Source organism: Cucumis sativus, unplaced genomic scaffold (assembly GCF_000004075.3).
Source record: "Cucumis sativus cultivar 9930 unplaced genomic scaffold, Cucumber_9930_V3 scaffold116, whole genome shotgun sequence".
NCBI classification, from domain to species: Eukaryota; Viridiplantae; Streptophyta; class Magnoliopsida; order Cucurbitales; family Cucurbitaceae; genus Cucumis; species Cucumis sativus.
Window position 1 is genome coordinate 77,557 of NW_022279522.1, and position 17,998 is coordinate 95,554.

The following is a 17,998-nucleotide window of genomic DNA, read 5'->3' on the forward strand; positions in this document are numbered from 1 at the left end:
TTCAAAATTAAAAGTTTGAAATGAAACTAAATATTAACATTTGAAAATGGGTAATATTTTGAAAATATAACACAAAATTTCATATTACATTATATTTTAGTTCATTAGAATATTTTGATAATTGAAAAAGAAATCAATAAAGAAAATAGAGAAATCCAAGCATTCGAGCGGACTAACGACCTTTTAAGTTGCGAGCGAAATTAAATAATCGGCGAGTTTGAACCATTCTTCAATCTGATAATGACACGTGGATAGAGCATAACGGAAGCAGCTACCGAAATTCTTCTTCCTTGTGCTATCGCCATTGCTCACTTTACTTTTCCTGGCTTGCTTCAAATGACGCTTGTGGCTCTCTTCCTTTACGCCACCAAGATAGCCGGCGTTTTGGTTACTCTCACCGTCGCCGCCAATGCCTTCTCCTTCCACCGGTACCGGAGAAAGAATCTCCGCCCATTCCTTTCCCCCATTGATGACTCCTCTGATGTTCTCGCCGACTTCACTCTAACCGGTATCTCTCTTCTCTTCCACTCCCAACTTCTCATGAAAATTCCACGCCATTTCTTTTGTTTCTTCATTCAACAGCCCTAGAATTTCAGTGATTATTATATGCCTTGAATGCCGAGTGATTCGTGAAGACTTCATTTCCGAGGTGTTTTCTTAACTTATGGTGTTATTTTGTTCTACTTCGAAGTATGTCTATAGGGTTTGAGATTAATTGTGCACTTACAGTTGGTGTATCTGAATACTTACTGTTGATTTTTGTTATTTTTCAATTTTGATTTATTGTTTCTGTCTGTTTGTGGTTCTTTATAGAGGGCGAACGTGAGTTCTTCTTTGGTCTCGCGACTGCCCCTGCCCATGTTGAGGATCGGCTCAACGATGCTTGGCTTCAGTTTGCTGAAGAACAACCCTGTGATACATCGGAATCGCAACAGGGGATGCAGCCAGCAGATGCTTTGATGGCGTCTGCTGCTGGCGATGGTGGGTCTCAGCAGGCTGCATATTCTGAAAAGAAAAGTGATAAAGGAAAGCCTCTTAAGATAGCGATGGAAGCCATGATTCGAGGATTAAAGAAGTATGTAGGAGAAGAAGAGGGGTTGTAACAAGTGATGAATGTCAACATAACGTAGCTGCATGGCACAATGTTCCTCACCCGTAAGCACAAATCCTTTAATCCTCCACGCTTGTAAATCATTGTCGTGATTAATCATTTCTTGCTAGCTTACTATTGATTGTTAAATAAATGCAAAAATTATTTGTCTTTCAGAATGTTGAATGAGTTGTTTGGGCTTATTTCAGAGAAGAGAGACTTAGGTTTTGGTCTGATCCTGATACAGAGCTGCAACTGGCTAAAAATACTGGGAGCAGCGTGTTTAGGATGGGAATAGATTGGTCTAGAATCATGACTCAAGAACCAGTTAATGGACTTAAAGCTAGTGTGAGTTCAATTTTATTTGTCACCCTAGCTTGACATTTGATTTGCTCTCATCTCTTTTATTGAGTGTAGACTGCAAAGACTGTGATGCACAAATACTTTTCCATAACTTTGCTCACATGCATTTATCATTACTTGGGAATAATACGATTAATTAGTCCATGCTGGATAGTTTTGTGAAGCACATTAAATGACTTACTCTTGTTCATAAATGACAATGCACTAAATATTATATTTGGAGAAGTTTTTAATTGATGTAACATGGTCCAAGTCATTTTCATGATGTTACCTTTCAGGTTAATTATGCAGCATTGGAGCGGTATAAGTGGATCATCAACAGGGTTCGTTCATATGGGATGAAAGTAATGCTCACACTGTTTCATCATTCCCTGCCTCCGTGGGCTGGGGAGTATGGAGGGTGGAAGCTGGAAAAAACCGCTGATTATTTCTTGGAATTCACTAGGTTTGTGATTAATCATAATCCTTCAGGTGGTGGTTTTACCTGCCTTCTTTATTATTTAGTGCTTGTAAATGCTGTATGGGTTATGTATCATGTAGCTGCATGTAGGCAATACAGACGACTAGGAATAAAAAATTATTCAACTATATGGTTTAGTTTTCAAACTATCTCACTGTGAATGTGATTAGCAACCAAAAGAACTAAAGAGTAAGAGAAGAAAAGAAACATAGGACTTATATAGTGGTTTGACCAAGGTTGGTTTGCATCCACTTTCACAAGGGATTCATGCATCTTATTAATGAAGAAGCTTCAGAGCGATGGATATATAAACTGACTTTCGGACATCTCAAAATACTCTCATATTCCAAACCCCCTCAGTTAGCAAATTCAGCCAAATAAGCAAAGCCCAAAGCTCACTTCAGCTTCTACAAATGTCTGCATGTATATTGTCAAACTTCTTCAAAACATTGAATTGTAAAGATGGTAAAGGAAATCTGTCATGGAAGGCAAACAAAATTCTGTCCTTGCAGTTTAGTTGGTTAGCATTTGCTTATGGATGGTGGTTCCAAAAGATTCCAACTTTAGGGCATGGTTAATTTTTGGATAGTGTTTTGACCCCAATGAATTGATGCCCTGTAGCTACTAGAAACGTCATGTTGGCTTTTTAGCTGATAGAAAAGTTGCTAGATACCTTGAAGCGGCTAGAAAAGCTGCTGATGGATATATCATTCTTTTTTAATCTAAATTACTTTTAACTTTTGAGTTCTTTTCCTTCGTTTCTTGTCAAATTGTCTGACAGTATGTAATTGTATAACTCTCATTGATCTATTTCTATGATTCTTCTTTTGGAGAATGTAAAGGACATGTTTTGAGGCTAGTTGAGAGATGTGAATGTAACGGAATGCATGCTTATGAATTGAAGTCTAGATTTATACCATCTGTTCGTTGATGATACTTTTGTAGATCTCCGTGGGTTCTTTTGTTTTGCTGCTGATCCAATACTACTTGCTCCTATTTTGCAGGCTAGTAGTCGACAACACAGTGGATATGGTGGATTATTGGGTGACTTTTAATGAGCCTCATGTCTTTTGCATGCTCACCTACTGTGCTGGTGCCTGGCCTGGAGGTCAACCCGATATGCTTGAAGTTGCCACCTCTGCACTGCCTACTGGTGTTTTTCAACAGGCAATGCATTGGATAACCATTGCACACTTGCAGGCCTATGACTATATCCATGAGAAAAGGTATATTTCACTCTTAAAAACTATGAAAAATATGCGTAAAAATATTTTGAGCACTGTTGCATTCTCTAAATATCTGCAGCAACTCATGCTCACCTATGTCATACTTTCCCGTTTACTTATATTTCAGTTGAAAGAAGTTCAGTTTTCATAATTCGTTGCACTAGCAATTCAGTTGGAAGAACTTACAGTCTGTGCAACAGGAAGACTGTCAAAAGATTCACAATTACTTCTCACACGCGCACACACAAATATTAATAATTAACAACAGCATAAATACATAGAAAAAAATTGGCAATATTTTCTTGTGATGAGGAAGTTTGAGTTTCGAAAAGACCTTTCTAATTGCTTTATCAATGGGGAAGGATAGTAAAAGTTCGTTGGCCACAGTTAACATCTGGAGACAGAATTACATTGGAACCATATCTCTTCTGTTCTCTTTTCTATATTTGAATTGAAGTTCATTTTTTTACTTTTGCAGTAACTCTTCAAGTTCCATTGTCGGAGTCGCACACCACGTCTCTTTTATGCGGCCATATGGCCTTTTCGATGTTGCCGCTGTTACGTTGGCAAACACTTTGACACTTTTCCCATATATAGATAGCATTTCAGAAAAACTTGATTTTATAGGCATAAACTATTACGGGCAGGTTTCTTTCTTTTTTCTCTCTCATATCGGTTCACTTATAAAGTAATGCTTTTGTTATCTGACGTCTTGAGATTTCTCTTCCATGAATCAGGAAGTGGTATCTGGGACTGGACTAAAACTCGTAGAGTCAGACGAGTATAGTGAATCTGGACGTGGGGTGTATCCTGATGGGTTGTATCGCATGTTGCTTCAGTACCATGAAAGGTACAAACATTTGAGTCTTCCATTTATAATCACTGAAAATGGGGTATCCGATGAAACCGATTTGATTCGTCGGCCATATTTGATCGAACATCTGCTTGCTGTTTATGCTGCCATGATGAAGGTCTGCGTTCAGCTTTTTTGTCACACTATTAGTTTATGTTTCTAATTTTACAAATAAAATTGGTTTAAGAGTCACGTTTGCTTATTACCTTCATAGGGTGTTCCTGTACTTGGCTATTTGTTTTGGACTATCTCTGACAATTGGGAGTGGGCTGATGGTTATGGTCCTAAGTTTGGACTTGTAGCAGTTGATCGTGCCAATGATCTTGCCCGAATACCACGTCAATCTTATCACCTATTCTCTAAAGTAGACAACTTTCCTTTTTTCTTTTTTTCCCGTTAAAATCTACCCTCCTAACAATTGTTTTCTGACATTTAGAACACTTGGTGGTTATCATAAACAGATAGTAAACTCTGGTAAAATTACTCGCGAAGATCGTATTCAAGCATGGAGTGATCTGCACTTGGCTGCTAAACAGAAGATGACTCGACCATTTTATCGGGCTGTTAATAAACACGGTTTGATGTATGCAGGTAAGTTTATGGAATTGCAGTTTGCTAAATTAGAACTTATCATTGTGATTCTTATTTATTTCTGCTACAGGAGGCCTTGATGAGCCTATCCAACGGCCTTATGCCAAAAGAGACTGGCGGTTTGGGTACTATGAGATGGAAGGGCTTCAGGACCCATTAAGTCGCTTATACAGATCCTTCCTTATGCCTTTTTCTGTTTTAAGGAAAAAGAAAAAGAAAACTGCCAAGGATAAAACGAGGCTTCTTCTTAGACCTCTTGAACTCTAAACTTCGATTAGAAGTATAATTTTAAAAAAGATATCGCAGGTACTCGGGTTGTTCTTGAAGAATTCCACGAGTCGAGAAATTGTAGGGAGCGCCTGTTTCCTCGTATTAGGTAACGAACGAACAAAGTTAAGATGATATGGGTGATATTGTAGTCAAATAGACAAATTGAACCATCATTCACCATCTTAATTCAAGTGTCTATATGTTTGCTTGTTTGCTGCATGCTGCATGCTGCATGCTGCTTTAGTATCATCTCATAGTTACTAAGAAAACTTCTACCTGAACCTATAATGAAACGTAATTTAATCTAAAGTTTATGTTTTGATCGACCGTCTATTTATAATACCTAACTCATTTTGCTACCACATTTTTCTACCCAACTATTCATCCTTCCATTCTTCATTCATTTCAACACCTTTTGGATTGTTAGTAATTTTGGTTGCATTCAAGTCCTCCAAAACAACTAATCAGATAAACTAATTTTTCCTATAGCTTGTTTGATAATATCGGGGTCATATTCTTTCGAATTAATTGATTGACTTTTACCTATTTAAAGGTGGTTCAATGCAGAATTAAATTTTCTTTACAACTTGTATTAATGGTGTTGACTTTTATATTTTGAAAAAATGGGAGAAAGCTGGTATGGCAAAAAAAAGGCTAAAATTTATTTTATCTTTTGGTATATTGTATTTTTGTAGCAATTAGACCAAACATTGCATCTATTTGATAGAGATTTTGTATATTGTTGTGCTTCATACCCTGGGGTTTGTAGGAATTGGGGATATGTTTTTAGGCTTTGACCAAGAACACTAGACTCTACAAACTTTTGGTTTTGAAGTCCATACCGTTCTTTTTTTAATGAGAATTTATAATTGGACTGAAATTTAGAGAAGTTTAATATTTGAACATTTAGTTGAGTTAACGTGTTCAACTACACTTATAAAGTACTTTATAGTTTAATAAAACAAGATGGAAAAAGAGTGAAACTTAAACTTTAGTCTATAAGGATTAGAATAGTCTCATTTGTTGGTGCTCATAAATGTTTAAAATTGTTAAAATTAATTTTGTTATTTCTAAAATCACAAAGAAAATGATTAAATTTCAATAGTTGTGTTTAAGAGTGTTAGAACTAAAATTTGAATTGATTTTGGGTACTAAATGTGTGTATTTTGAAATAATTTTTAAAGTGAAGTAATTTTACCCTTTTCAAAATAATTTTTAAATATGTTCAATTTGACAAATGCCTCATTATTTATCTACTTCTGTGCTTGACATAATATTATTTAGGTTAATTTACAAATTTAGTCCATCAATTGAGGGTTTGCTGACTAATGAAAAAAAATTACTTTTCATTAGATTCATTTGATATTTAATAATAATGAATGCCACTTGAATAGCTTTTTTTTAATTTTTTTTATTTCACGATTTACGAATTGGATTACATCTATGAATTTATGTAAATTTAGAAAATTGTAATATATCATACGATCAAATTGTGTTAATCATTACCATAGATTGTTAAAAAAGTAAATATGAGAGAATTTATAAATAAGTAATTAATAATCGTAATAACAATAACAATAAAGGAATACGAGTTTAATTTATAAACATGTAAGGTAATCAATGAAAAAGTTGGAGGAATCCTTAGAATAAGGAATGAGAATATGGTTGATTAAATTTTATAGAGGAATCGAATTACCTCTTCCACGGATAGCCATTACCAAAACTATCAAATCAAATTAATGATGGGTCTCATCAACTAGTTCTATTCCTATATTTTGATCAACCATGTATGTGTATGTATATGGTTGTATTAAAAGATACTCTGGTTTTATTTTATTATACAAAATTATATATCAATTTTAGTACGACCAATCCTTCTATTTTATTCATTGAACTAATAAAAGGCTTTTATGAGTTTATTTTGGATGTTACTAGACATGATAAGTCCAAATTATAATGCTTATATTATAAAAGTTGAAAATTGTTGTATTGAGACAATGATGGCTTGCTAATGATCATAGTCATTTACAAAATAGAAAATCATGTCAAATTAGTAATTGTAAGATCTATTTTCTCGATACTCATATCTTTAATTGTTTCAAATCGACTGTGTTTGATTGATTTTTAGATATAAACATTGTCTTTAATGGCCCTCTTGTCCATCATATTTTATCAAGGAAAGTCGTAGGCACAATGAGATTTGACATCAGTGGAGTGAATGTCAAATCCTCAAAGGAGGGGTTTTTGCTTACAGATAGATTGTGACAAGATAGATTGTGACAACTCTCAACAAAACTGATGTACAGTACGCTTCCAATCACGAAAGCAACACGGAATAGGTATTTTAAGCATTTAAGGTGGAGGAAGCCTTATTTAAAGAGTAGTACAATAGAATAACAAAGATGAGAATGAAAAGCGAGAAAAAGTTCGTTGTGGACTAGCCTTATGTGTGGATGTGAATGTTTTGATAATTTTACGACATCTTCATAAGGCTATTTCTCATTATAATTTAATCGGAAGCCGGTTTTCATTAAAAAAAAAGAAAAAGAAAATCCCACATTGGAGGAGTGAGTAATTACCCATTAAACAGTTTGAAGCCACGTGAGATGTCACGTGATTATTAGAAAAAATGAATAAAAAATTATCTAAAGTTTCATTGGGGGAGGCTGATTTCCAACTCTTTTATGCTTTTGTCGTTGATAATGGGGACGGGGAGATTGCTTTAACCGGAATACGGGATTCTCACCCCGTGTTTTCAACGCACAGATTGAAGTTCCGACTCCCTCAGATTATCACCTCCACTCCCCAACGCCGCCGTCTTCTTCGACATTGGATTCAAGTCCACCTTCCCGCCCTCCCTCCTACTCTTTCCCTATCTCCCTACTCTTCTTCCCGGTCCTTGTTGCACAACCTAACTCTTCTTCCCCGGCTACAACTTCCTTCTTATCAACTCCACTGTCTCTGAAGATCTAGACTCGAAATTTCGTTTTCATGCTCTTATTGAGTTCTGGTTATTAGGGTTTTCTTTCGCCTTGCCTCCACTTTTCTCACTTCCATTGGCGTACTTCTGCTGAAATTAGAGGTTTAATTTTTTCATTTCTCTATCTTTTTGGCATTTTGGATTCTTCTGCTGTTTCCTTTTTCTCCTCATTCATTGGATTCTTTTTTTTTTTCTGCCTAACATCGTAAATATCGATGCTCTCTGTTTGTTTTGAATTTTTCTTGCTTCTTAACTTTTACCTAGTTTTTTGGAATACGTAACATGGATAAATCAGGAAAAAAAGAATTACGTGCTTCTCCCTGGGTATATATTGATTCGGAAAAAATGTGATTCTTGAATTACTACATGCAATCTTTTCATAGTTGGTTCGGGTTGGGAATGCATGTTAAATTAACTTTGTGATTGATCTTTGTCACTCGTATTCATCTGTCTACCACATTGGTAATGGAGATGAGGGATTTTCTTAAATATGGATTATGGACTTGTATCATCCATCAGATTGTGTTATTTTCGTTTTAGTAAACTCTATTATTTTGATTTTCTATACTCTTTTTTGCTTTTGGACGGCTCTACTTCATTGATAACGCTCTTCACCACAGCTGTACTCTGGAAAATGGGTACTCCTGTCTTGATTTTGTCTCGTTTGGGATCAAGAGATGTTTATATGTTTCTCACAAGAAGAAATACAATAAGTATAGGATTTATTACACAATTGGTCATAAAATCTAAAGAAGTACAACAATAGTTTATAGTTGTAGTCGTGCAATATAGAAGCACACCAACTTACTACATTTCCTTTTTTTTTTTCCCGCAAAGGAACCTTTTACACAACCTTGACTGCAGAAGTTAAAAGGGAAAGGATTGTGAGTGTTAGGTGCACCGTAGTGAAACCTCACCATCAAAATGTGCAAGTTTTGCCTCTAACAACACTGGTCGTGAATGTTTACAACTGATCTCTCTCAGTTATTTTTTATATTTTTATTGTTATTTTTTCTTTTTCTGCAAGGCTAGATTTCGTTTCAATCTATTAATGTGATTGGCCATATTTTGGTGAACTTATTTGTTACAAATCAAAGGGAAAAGAAATCAGCCTTGACTATATACTTCTTTTGTCTACAGGCTACAATCCTGCTTGGTTGCTCTGGACCTCGTATGGTCATTAAAAATGATTGAATTGAATATTTCTTGAAATTGTACATTAAATTCACTTTTCAATGGCTCGTAAGGGTAATCAACAGAAAACAGGGTCAGAGGCCATGCATCGAACAGTAAAAAAAAGGTTCAGATTTGCAGTCCAAGGGGCAAGGAAGAGCACGAGAAATAAAGGTATTTCCCGGAGAGGAACTACCAAATGACAACCAGCATAGTCGACCGTTCGAGGAAGGGATGATGAATAGTGACTCTGGAGAAGGTTTGAAGAATCTAAAAAAGTCTGCAAAGTCCTTGAGAAAAGAAAAACAAGGAATTGAAGGACTTCATGGTCCAGAGGAACCAAATTTTCCCTCCGAAGAATCTGAGAACTGCGATGGAAACAACGGAGGCTCTAGTGTAGGAGAACAATACAAGGGGTCTTCTGGTGATAAGGACCAGGTTCAGGTAGATGGAAGCTTCAGCTTCTTTTTGAATGGAGAACACATCAGAAGTGTGATGGCTAATCTGAATTTTTCGGATAATTTTGGTGAAAAGTTCTGTGGAATCTATGTCATCAATATTTGAAGCATCCCATGTGTTTTTGGAGCAACATAGACCCCTGTTGAATTCTTTGAAGAACAACTTACTAAACACAAGTGATTATGTGGTAAAGAAGATTATGACAGCATATCCATTGTTCTGAAATGGATGATGCATTTTGGGAACATAATACTTCTCTTCTCGATTGTATGGTTGGACTGTGCCTCAGGGGCATCGATTCCTTTATTCGTATGGGGACAACATCCTTCTTTGCAGTTATATGGTTCTCCATTCTTTCAACGATTGCCATGGTTGGATTTCTTAAATTCCTTGTTGTCTTGGTAAGCTCTTGAAATACTCTTGCATTGGTGTCACTTCCTATCTCGTTTTATCTTGTTTATGTGTAACAACATCCATGAGTTTTTTTTTTTTTTTTTTGTTTGGCTTGTCGGTGTTAGTGCTATTTTATGAGATCTTTGGTGTGAGAGAAACATCCACTGTTAAGAAGGGTGGAGAGGTCTAAAGGAGGATGTGTAGTCTCTCTTCAATAAAACGGAGGACGTAGTCCTTGTTAGGCTTCATATTTCCTTTGGGGCTTCAGCATATAAGTTTTTTGCTACTATCCTTAGTTCTCTTAGTTTACTTGATTGAAACCATTTTTTTATTGGGCTTCCTTTTGTTAATATTTTATTTCTATATGTCCATGTAATCTTTCATTTGTTCTCAATGAAAATTTAATTACTCTTAGAAAAGAAAGGCATCAACGAGTCGTTTGTCCTATGTTAGTTGTGTAGATTTGTGATACAGTTCCCAACTGGTGCAATGCTTTGTAGTTTGTATTACTTGATTGACAAATTTGATACAAAAAGGTGTTGGTATGAAATTGACTATTGAGATAGCCATGTATTGATTATGCTGAAATACCCCATGTTGACTCGTAAATAATTTATGGATCAGGTAGCAGCTGCTTCCTTGGAATTTTTGTCGGGTTTGCTTTTGCTATTTTGGTCATCGCCATCTCTGGAGCAGCTTTCCTTTGGTTCTACGGAAACTTTTGGATGACAATGCTGATTATCTTCCTTGGAGGTAATTTCTTTACCTTTGGAACGTGCACAATTTTTCCGTTTATGCCAACATCATGTCAAGGCTTATTCATTGAGGTATCACAACAATTTTCAGGATTGGCCTTTATATTGAGCCACGAAAGAGTTGCACTTTCGATCACCACTTTATATTCGGTTTATTGTGCATGGGTATGCACTGGATGGCTTGGTTTGCTTTTGGGCCTGAATTTGTCATTTATTTCAAGCGATGCACTGATTTATGTCCTAAAGAACAACATGAATGAGCATAGGAGATCAAACAGATATCCTGAACAAACAACTGGGATGCAAGATCAGTCTAGCTTCTCTCATGATGATCCATGCAGACATCATCTTCTGAATTTAGCGGAACAGGTTTTGCTGCTGATCGGTGTCCAGGCACACCCAACCAGTGGAGCTGATTCTGAGATATCTTCCGAAGATGAAGTTGTTCGTTTGCTGAATTGTTCAGATCACTATGCAGCTTTGGGATTGTCTCGGTATGAGAATATAGATACTTCCTACTCAAGAAGGAGTATAGGAAAAAGGTGAACTTCTGCATTAATGTTGCTACAGTTTGCATGATCTATTCTCTGTTCTAATATTTATAATCACGAGTTTCCGATTCCATCAATGTATATTTCTGTTGGATTGGCATATTTTTTGTTTGTCATGTTGGTGATCATGACCTTCTGTTATTTAATAACACTGCATTTTGTATTGATTAATGGAAGAAAATCTCACTTAGTATTTATTAGTGGTGTCGTACTTTTGGGAAATTAGGTGTTTTCTGCAATACTCTTGATTATTGTGATCTTCTATTTTGTTGAATGAGCTTGTAAACTGGTTACAGGCTATGTTGGTTCATCCGGATAAAAATATGGGCAATGAAAAGGCTGCCGAAGCATTTAAGAAACTTCAAAATGCATACGAGGTAAAACTTTTTCTGAGTTTTGTATTACTGTGTTTCTTGAGAGTTGTAAGTCATTTTTATTATTTTTCATAGGTTTTACTTGATTCGATAAAGCGAAAAACCTATGATGATGAGCTGAGAAGGGAAGAGCTGCTAAACATTTTCCGGAGGTTTCAGAGTGATTCACAGAAGGTATAACCCCCATCCCCACCCACCCAACCCACCCACAGAAAGAAAGAAGAAGAGAGAATTTCCTTGTAGAAATTCCTTTAGCCTTCCTGACCCATCTTCATTTATAGAAAGGTGAAAAGGAAAAAAAAACGAAATTGAGTGACAGTGTTTTGTCAGTAATTAAATTATAAGACAAGCTGCTGAGAAATATGGAATTATGACTTAACTTGGGATCTTGGCTATGTGAACCCATTCATTTGCCCGAAAAGAAACCAAAAAGAAAAAAGAGAGAGAAACAAAACAAAAACAAAAAAACATCAATTGAGCTACAATGATGAGGACTTGATGTTTCACGGAAAGCTGATATAATCTTGCGTTGGTACCATCATTTTCTTTTCACATTTTGGCATGTTCTATTGAATACTTTGACCTGAGGTTTTAAAGATTAAGTTGCATCATGTATGTATTTGGCTCCTACTGATAAACTACTATGACAAATAAAACGAAAAAAAAGAAAAGAGAGAAAAACACAGGCAAAAACACTCGAAAACAAAAGGAAAATAAAATTGAAGTTAAGACAAGGCTATTGGCCTATCAGAGAAGACCTGAACATTTTCTGTGTAATACACTTCGCTTTTCATAAAGATGTTGTCCTTCATTGTAACTTATACTTGGGCAGTGTGTTAAGTATTCGATGGTAGTTTCCATGCCCAAGTTTTTTGTTCGAGTATCTTAAGTTATGGATGCATTTATTTTTTAGAGTGGTCCATTTGGGTTTCCACGTTCGGCAACAAACAGAGAGGATCCTTTTGGTGAATCAAGACGAATAGCCTGCAAAAAGTGCAACAATTTTCATTTATGGATACACACTAGGAAATTGAAATCTCAAGCAAGATGGTGCCAGGTTTTTCCCTTCCATTTTAGACCGACTCTTGATTTATTTAGGTTTTTGATCTATTATCCTAGTGATGCATCTTATGGTACTTATGCTCACGTTTTTTCTAAGAGAAAAGATAGATTCTTATGTTGGATGCTTTGTGTATTGTTTTGTACATTTTCGTTCTTTAAAGGAATGCAAAGATTTTCATCAAGCAAAGGATGGGGATGGGTGGGTGGAGCAATCTTCACAGCCTTTTCTTTTTGGATTGCTGCAAAAGGTGTGATTTGCTTACTTGTGGATTGGCTTCTTATCAAGACGTGACATAATTTGATTTGTGGATATCTGTTGAATTATGTGACTTACCTATTTCCATTAATACGATGCTTATAGAAAATGCTATAGTGGTATCGTACTGATGATTCTAATGTTGATTTTAAGGGTATTCACGTAGATGTATTTGATGATACACAAACTAGGTAGTGTGATTTATCAAGAAATTCAAGTAACATGCATCTTAATTTGACTTTTGAGAGCTTTGAACTCTTTGTTGGTATAACGAACCAAATAGTCTTATCCGATTAGACTGTACCTACTCGGTTAATTTCAGTGAAAAAAGTAGTGGAATTTGGTTGCACTGAAGGATGCATGTTATATTATTCCTTTAACGCTAAAACTATGTTCTCTGTGCAGGTAGATGCTCCTTGTGCATACGTATGTGCAGAGAGCCGAATATATGATGCAACTGGATGGTATGTTTGTCAGGTAATGTCGTGAACGATCATGTCAAGTAATGTTGATATCATGCTTACCTATATAGCATCACCCACAACTTTGTATATTGGTGATTTTTGGTGCAGGGAATGAGATGTCCAGCTAACACCCACAAGCCAAGTTTTCACGTAAACACAAGTGTAACCTCTAAGCAAAACACCACTAGAGGGTCAAGTTCTAGCCAAAGAGGAGGACAGATGCCTGCATCAAATATAGAAGAGAACATGACAGAGAAGAAGAGTTCTTTGAGTGGTTTCAGAATGCCATGCAGACAGGTGCATTTGACAACGTTGGTGGTAGCGCCACGGAGAGCCCTCCGTCTAAAGCAGGAGGAAGTTTTAGCAAGAGCAGTAACAATAGTGGCAGCAGTGGTAACAAGAAAAAGAAGAAAGGAAAGAAGCAGTGGTGATTATGGAGAGGTTATTTGGTTAAACATGCTAATAATTTTGAAGTGTATGGTAGCTGAGTGATTATTAAATATACAAGGTAAAGGTAAGGTAGCTCTTATAGGAAATTTAAAAAACGAATGGTGTAGAGAGAGAAGATTGGAAAGCCATTGAAGGGAAGGATGGCATTAAGAGTTTGTATATAGAGAGAGTAGCGGTTTTAACTGTCATAAAATGGCCTGATTTACCCCGAAGTTTAGACAGGTTGGAAATGTGTATCCTGAACCCCTGAGGTAATTGCACTAACCTTATATATGAAGAATTATTTGGAAGATGGCCTCAAAATTGGCTGTTTCCTTCATTCCCCACATTGCATATTTCTCCACTTTCTCCCTTACATGTGAACATGCATCTTCTAGGACTAGCTCGATTCCCATTACTCGATGAAAGAATTCGAAACGTTCTTTCATCGATTTTCATACATGTGTGATAAAAAAAAAGGCCTTTACTGGAGTTTTACTCGATTTTCATTGCTTCTCTTCTGCTAATGTTTGTAAATAGGCCGAGAGTTTTATTTCTTTACCATCCACTCGTTATTCAGTTCACGTCATGACGGTATTTTTCTTTTTCATTCAGATTGGTTTGATGGATGAACATAAATTATAATTTATAATCTATTTTATAAATTATAGCTTCTGATAGGTTTCTATATTTTGTTTCTCACCATTTTATAAATGTGGTATTTATAATTGATGTATAAAAAGTTTTTGAAACATTGTCGAAAAAAAATATATATATAACAAAATTTCAAGTTATATTAAAGATAAGAATGGACTTATTTATATAATTTAAAACTTTGCTACCTGTTTTGTAAATACTTTTAGCAATTTTGTAATTTACAATTATTTTCTTTATTTAAACAGTTATTTATTAATTGTAAAGATAGATTTCTATATTTTAGCAAATGTAATTTTTGTTGTATTAATAAATAATTTAGTTAATTTTATTAAATTTGAAAAACAAGTTACTACATAAAAATAATGATGTAATATTTATTTATGTAAGACCCGTAACCAAGTTATTCAATAATAAAGCTTAAATTTGGCAAACACAATTACACTTCATATTACTAACATTAATACACTTCATAGTTCATAAACTCTCATTTTACCAAATATAATACACCAAAATAATACACTTTATAGTTCATATTACCGTTATAATTTTACAAAATAAAAAACACAAATAGTATTTTAAAAAAAGCTACTGCAAATAATCAAATTATGCAAATTACATTAATTTGCATAATTTATTATTTAAACTTTTATTTCTAAAAAAATAATTGAGCCGGTTCGCCCCTCTTCTTCTTCTTCTTCTTCTTCTTCTTCTTCTGCCATTTCCGTACTTCGGATAAAGAGCCAACAATCTCTCCCTTCTCAACGTCGAAGTTTGGCTCCAATGGATACTCTTACACTTTTCTCCCCTTCTTCTTCTTCATTTCATTCTTCTCTGAAGTCTCCTAATCTTTTTCTTCTTCGAAATGGCTCTCGCTCTTTCTCTGATTTTCCGAATGTATGCTCTTCCTTTCCCACTCTCAATCTTTCAACTCCTTTCTCTAGAAAATCCATCATTCTCGCTGCTAAGAAGCCCAACGCTCAGCCTAACAAGGACGACGCTCACCGCTCCCTTCCCAAACCTGACGAGTCTATCGGCTTCTTTCCCGAAGCTGTTCTACTTAAGGAGGTGAAATTCTATACTATTCTTTCTTCATACTTATGTTCCTTATCTTTAACTGCCTGCGATTCTTAAACTATTTCCAACCGGTTTCGACCTAAGAACTGAGAGGCCGAAATTAAATAAGTCAGGAATTCTTGGTGGTTTGTTAGAATGTGGTTACCTATGTAAGAAGTCTGAGAACGAATCGGTTTCTTTTGGTTACCTTCTGATATGCCATTAGAGAAACGTATAAGAAATGAGAATTGAAAATTTGATAGGAAGGATAGATGTTGTACTTTTCGTACTCTGTCTTTGAGTTAAAGTTTATAGGAAGCTGCTCAGATATACTGACGTTTAATCTGCTTATATTCTTTTGTAAGTGTGATAAATTTCTTGACTGTACTTTTGGTTTTAATTGGCAGAAAAAAGTTGCAGAAGATGGTCAATTTCTTCCCGAATTTGCTGATGCCGAAGAAGGTGATTGTTTATCTTCCAATTTGGATCCATTCATTTGCTTTCCTTTTAGAAAACTATTGCTCTGGCTATGAACAGGAGTTATCAAATTCACTTTTGCTCTCATTTTGCAGAAAAGCTTTATGAATATTTAAACCTCCAGTTGGAAAGTGAATCCAAAGTTGAACAAAGTAAGCTTACTTTCTGCTTATTCTGGTCAAGTATGATTGAAATAACACAATGAATAGGGAGATGATATTTTAATTATAGATACAATCAGAAAAATGTTGTGTTTATTTAGTTTATGTAATTTTCTCGTCCAACTATTCTCTAAAAAGGAAAAAGTTTTATCTTATATTTGAAGTGATGTGTTGCGTTGCTTACCTCGTTTCTGCAGTGCGTCACTATGAGATAGTTTTTTTAATTCACGAGAAGAACGCAGAAGAGGTCGAGAGTGTAATTGAGAAAGTTCAAGGTAATGTAACTATTTTGACCCTTTAGCTTTCTTGTGTGACTTTGTGTTGCTTTTAAGGTGTTAGTTTGAATAAAATGGTCATGACCTTTAGTTCTCTTTCAAAACTCCATTTTGGCTGAAGTTGCATGTCTGAGCCTTGTACAGTTTTTCCAGTTTATTGCTCATTTGTGTAGCATAGCATGTGAAATCTCACAACAGTTCTTTTTTCTTCTTCCCACCTGAGTTCTAGTTAGATATGTTTTCTGTAAGTAGCATTGTAGAAGTGAATGTGATTTCCATTTCATGTGCAAGTCCAAAATCAGGTTCGACATCTCAAGAACAGCCTATTGATATTTGCATCCATGTTTCCATGTTTCTTTGCTGCCCATTTGTGCAGCATGTGAAATCTCGTAACTGTTTCTTTTTCTCCCGAGTTCTAGTGCTATATGTTTTCTGTATGTAGCGTTGTTGAAGTGAACGTGATTTCCTTTCCATGTGCAAGTCGAAAATCAGGCTCATCATCTCAAGACCAGCCCGTTGATCCTAGTTGCATCCATGTTTCTCTTGAATTTTGTAGAATTTTCCATTAGTTTCTGATTGAAACATAAACGCTGTTACAGGTTTTCTAAGGGAGAAGAAAGGGAAGCTATGGAGACTGAGTGACTGGGGAATGCGAAGATTAGCGTACAAGATAAAGAAAGCCAAATATGCACATTACATATTGATGAATTTTGAACTGGAGGCCAAATGGATTAATGAATTTAAGAGCATGTTAGATATGGATGAAAGAGTAATTCGACATCTTTGTGATTAAGAGGGATACTGCCATCACCGAAGATTGCCCTCCCCTCCTGAGTTTCATACCCTTCGTGCCGGAATAGATGATGATGATGACAATGAAGAAGATGACATGGATGATTACAACAGTGACGATGAAATGGAATGGGATGATGAGGCGGAGCTGGATGATTATGACGAAGGTTTAGATGATGGGATTATCATTGTTGACAGTGACAACGACACTGACGATAACAGCATAAGTACGACCTCCAAATCAACTGCTGCAGGGAACAGAGGCTTGAGAAATAGAACTAAAAAATGAATGGACAGCTTCGATTTTGGCAGTAGAAGTTGTGGTGAGTTTCATGGCATTGGCTTTGAAGTTTGCTATGAATGCATTGAGCTAATTCTACGAATCCGTGGTGGAGTTTGGCTTCATTTCAGGTATTAAGTTACTGAAAACTGCCATTATTTTTTCCTGAATCATTTGCCCTTTCACAGTTAAAAGGCTTGGAGGTGTTGTAGATCATGTCGATGAACCACATGCCACTCAATTTTGAAATCATCTTCATTACCAGCTTTTATCCATAGGAATCAAAGGTACATGTCGAATCATTCTTTATGTCCATATCGAAGTGATTGTCAAATTCTAAGGGAAACATAGTGATGATGTATGGATGAGATAATTAAGAATTTTAGTGTCATAATATGGAAGTAAAAATGATAAACACAATGAGGAACGTCGTTTTCTAAGAGTTGAGCTTGCAAAGTTGGACGTTTTTGTGAGACGGATCGTAGTTGGATGTTAATTACATTATTTTTGCTATTTTTTTGTTTTTAATTTTACTTCAATTAAAACAGTTCCTT

At 35.5% G+C, this 17,998-nt stretch overlaps 2 protein-coding genes and 1 pseudogene across 2 annotated transcripts; all 3 read left to right on the top strand.

Annotated features, from left to right (window-relative positions):
• Positions 1–232: 232 nt before the first annotated feature.
• Positions 233–5,186, top strand: LOC116405548 (beta-glucosidase-like SFR2, chloroplastic). The gene is given in 11 exon segments (XM_031889504.1): positions 233–508; positions 814–1,095; positions 1,098–1,155; positions 1,300–1,438; positions 1,732–1,898; positions 2,918–3,139; positions 3,618–3,786; positions 3,877–4,110; positions 4,207–4,356; positions 4,454–4,583; positions 4,654–5,186. Coding segments are annotated over 11 exon segments (1,920 nt in total). The 5' UTR covers positions 233–336; the 3' UTR covers positions 4,851–5,186.
• A 4,057-nt stretch (positions 5,187–9,243) lies between these two features.
• Positions 9,244–14,096, top strand: LOC116405536 (annotated as a pseudogene).
• A 971-nt stretch (positions 14,097–15,067) lies between these two features.
• On the top strand, positions 15,068–17,972 carry LOC101219911 (probable dual specificity protein phosphatase DDB_G0281963). The gene is given in 7 exon segments (XM_011658990.2): positions 15,068–15,471; positions 15,867–15,921; positions 16,032–16,088; positions 16,295–16,372; positions 16,972–17,156; positions 17,158–17,194; positions 17,197–17,972. Coding segments are annotated over 7 exon segments (954 nt in total). The 5' UTR covers positions 15,068–15,186; the 3' UTR covers positions 17,454–17,972.
• The last annotated feature ends 26 nt before the right edge of the window (positions 17,973–17,998 follow it).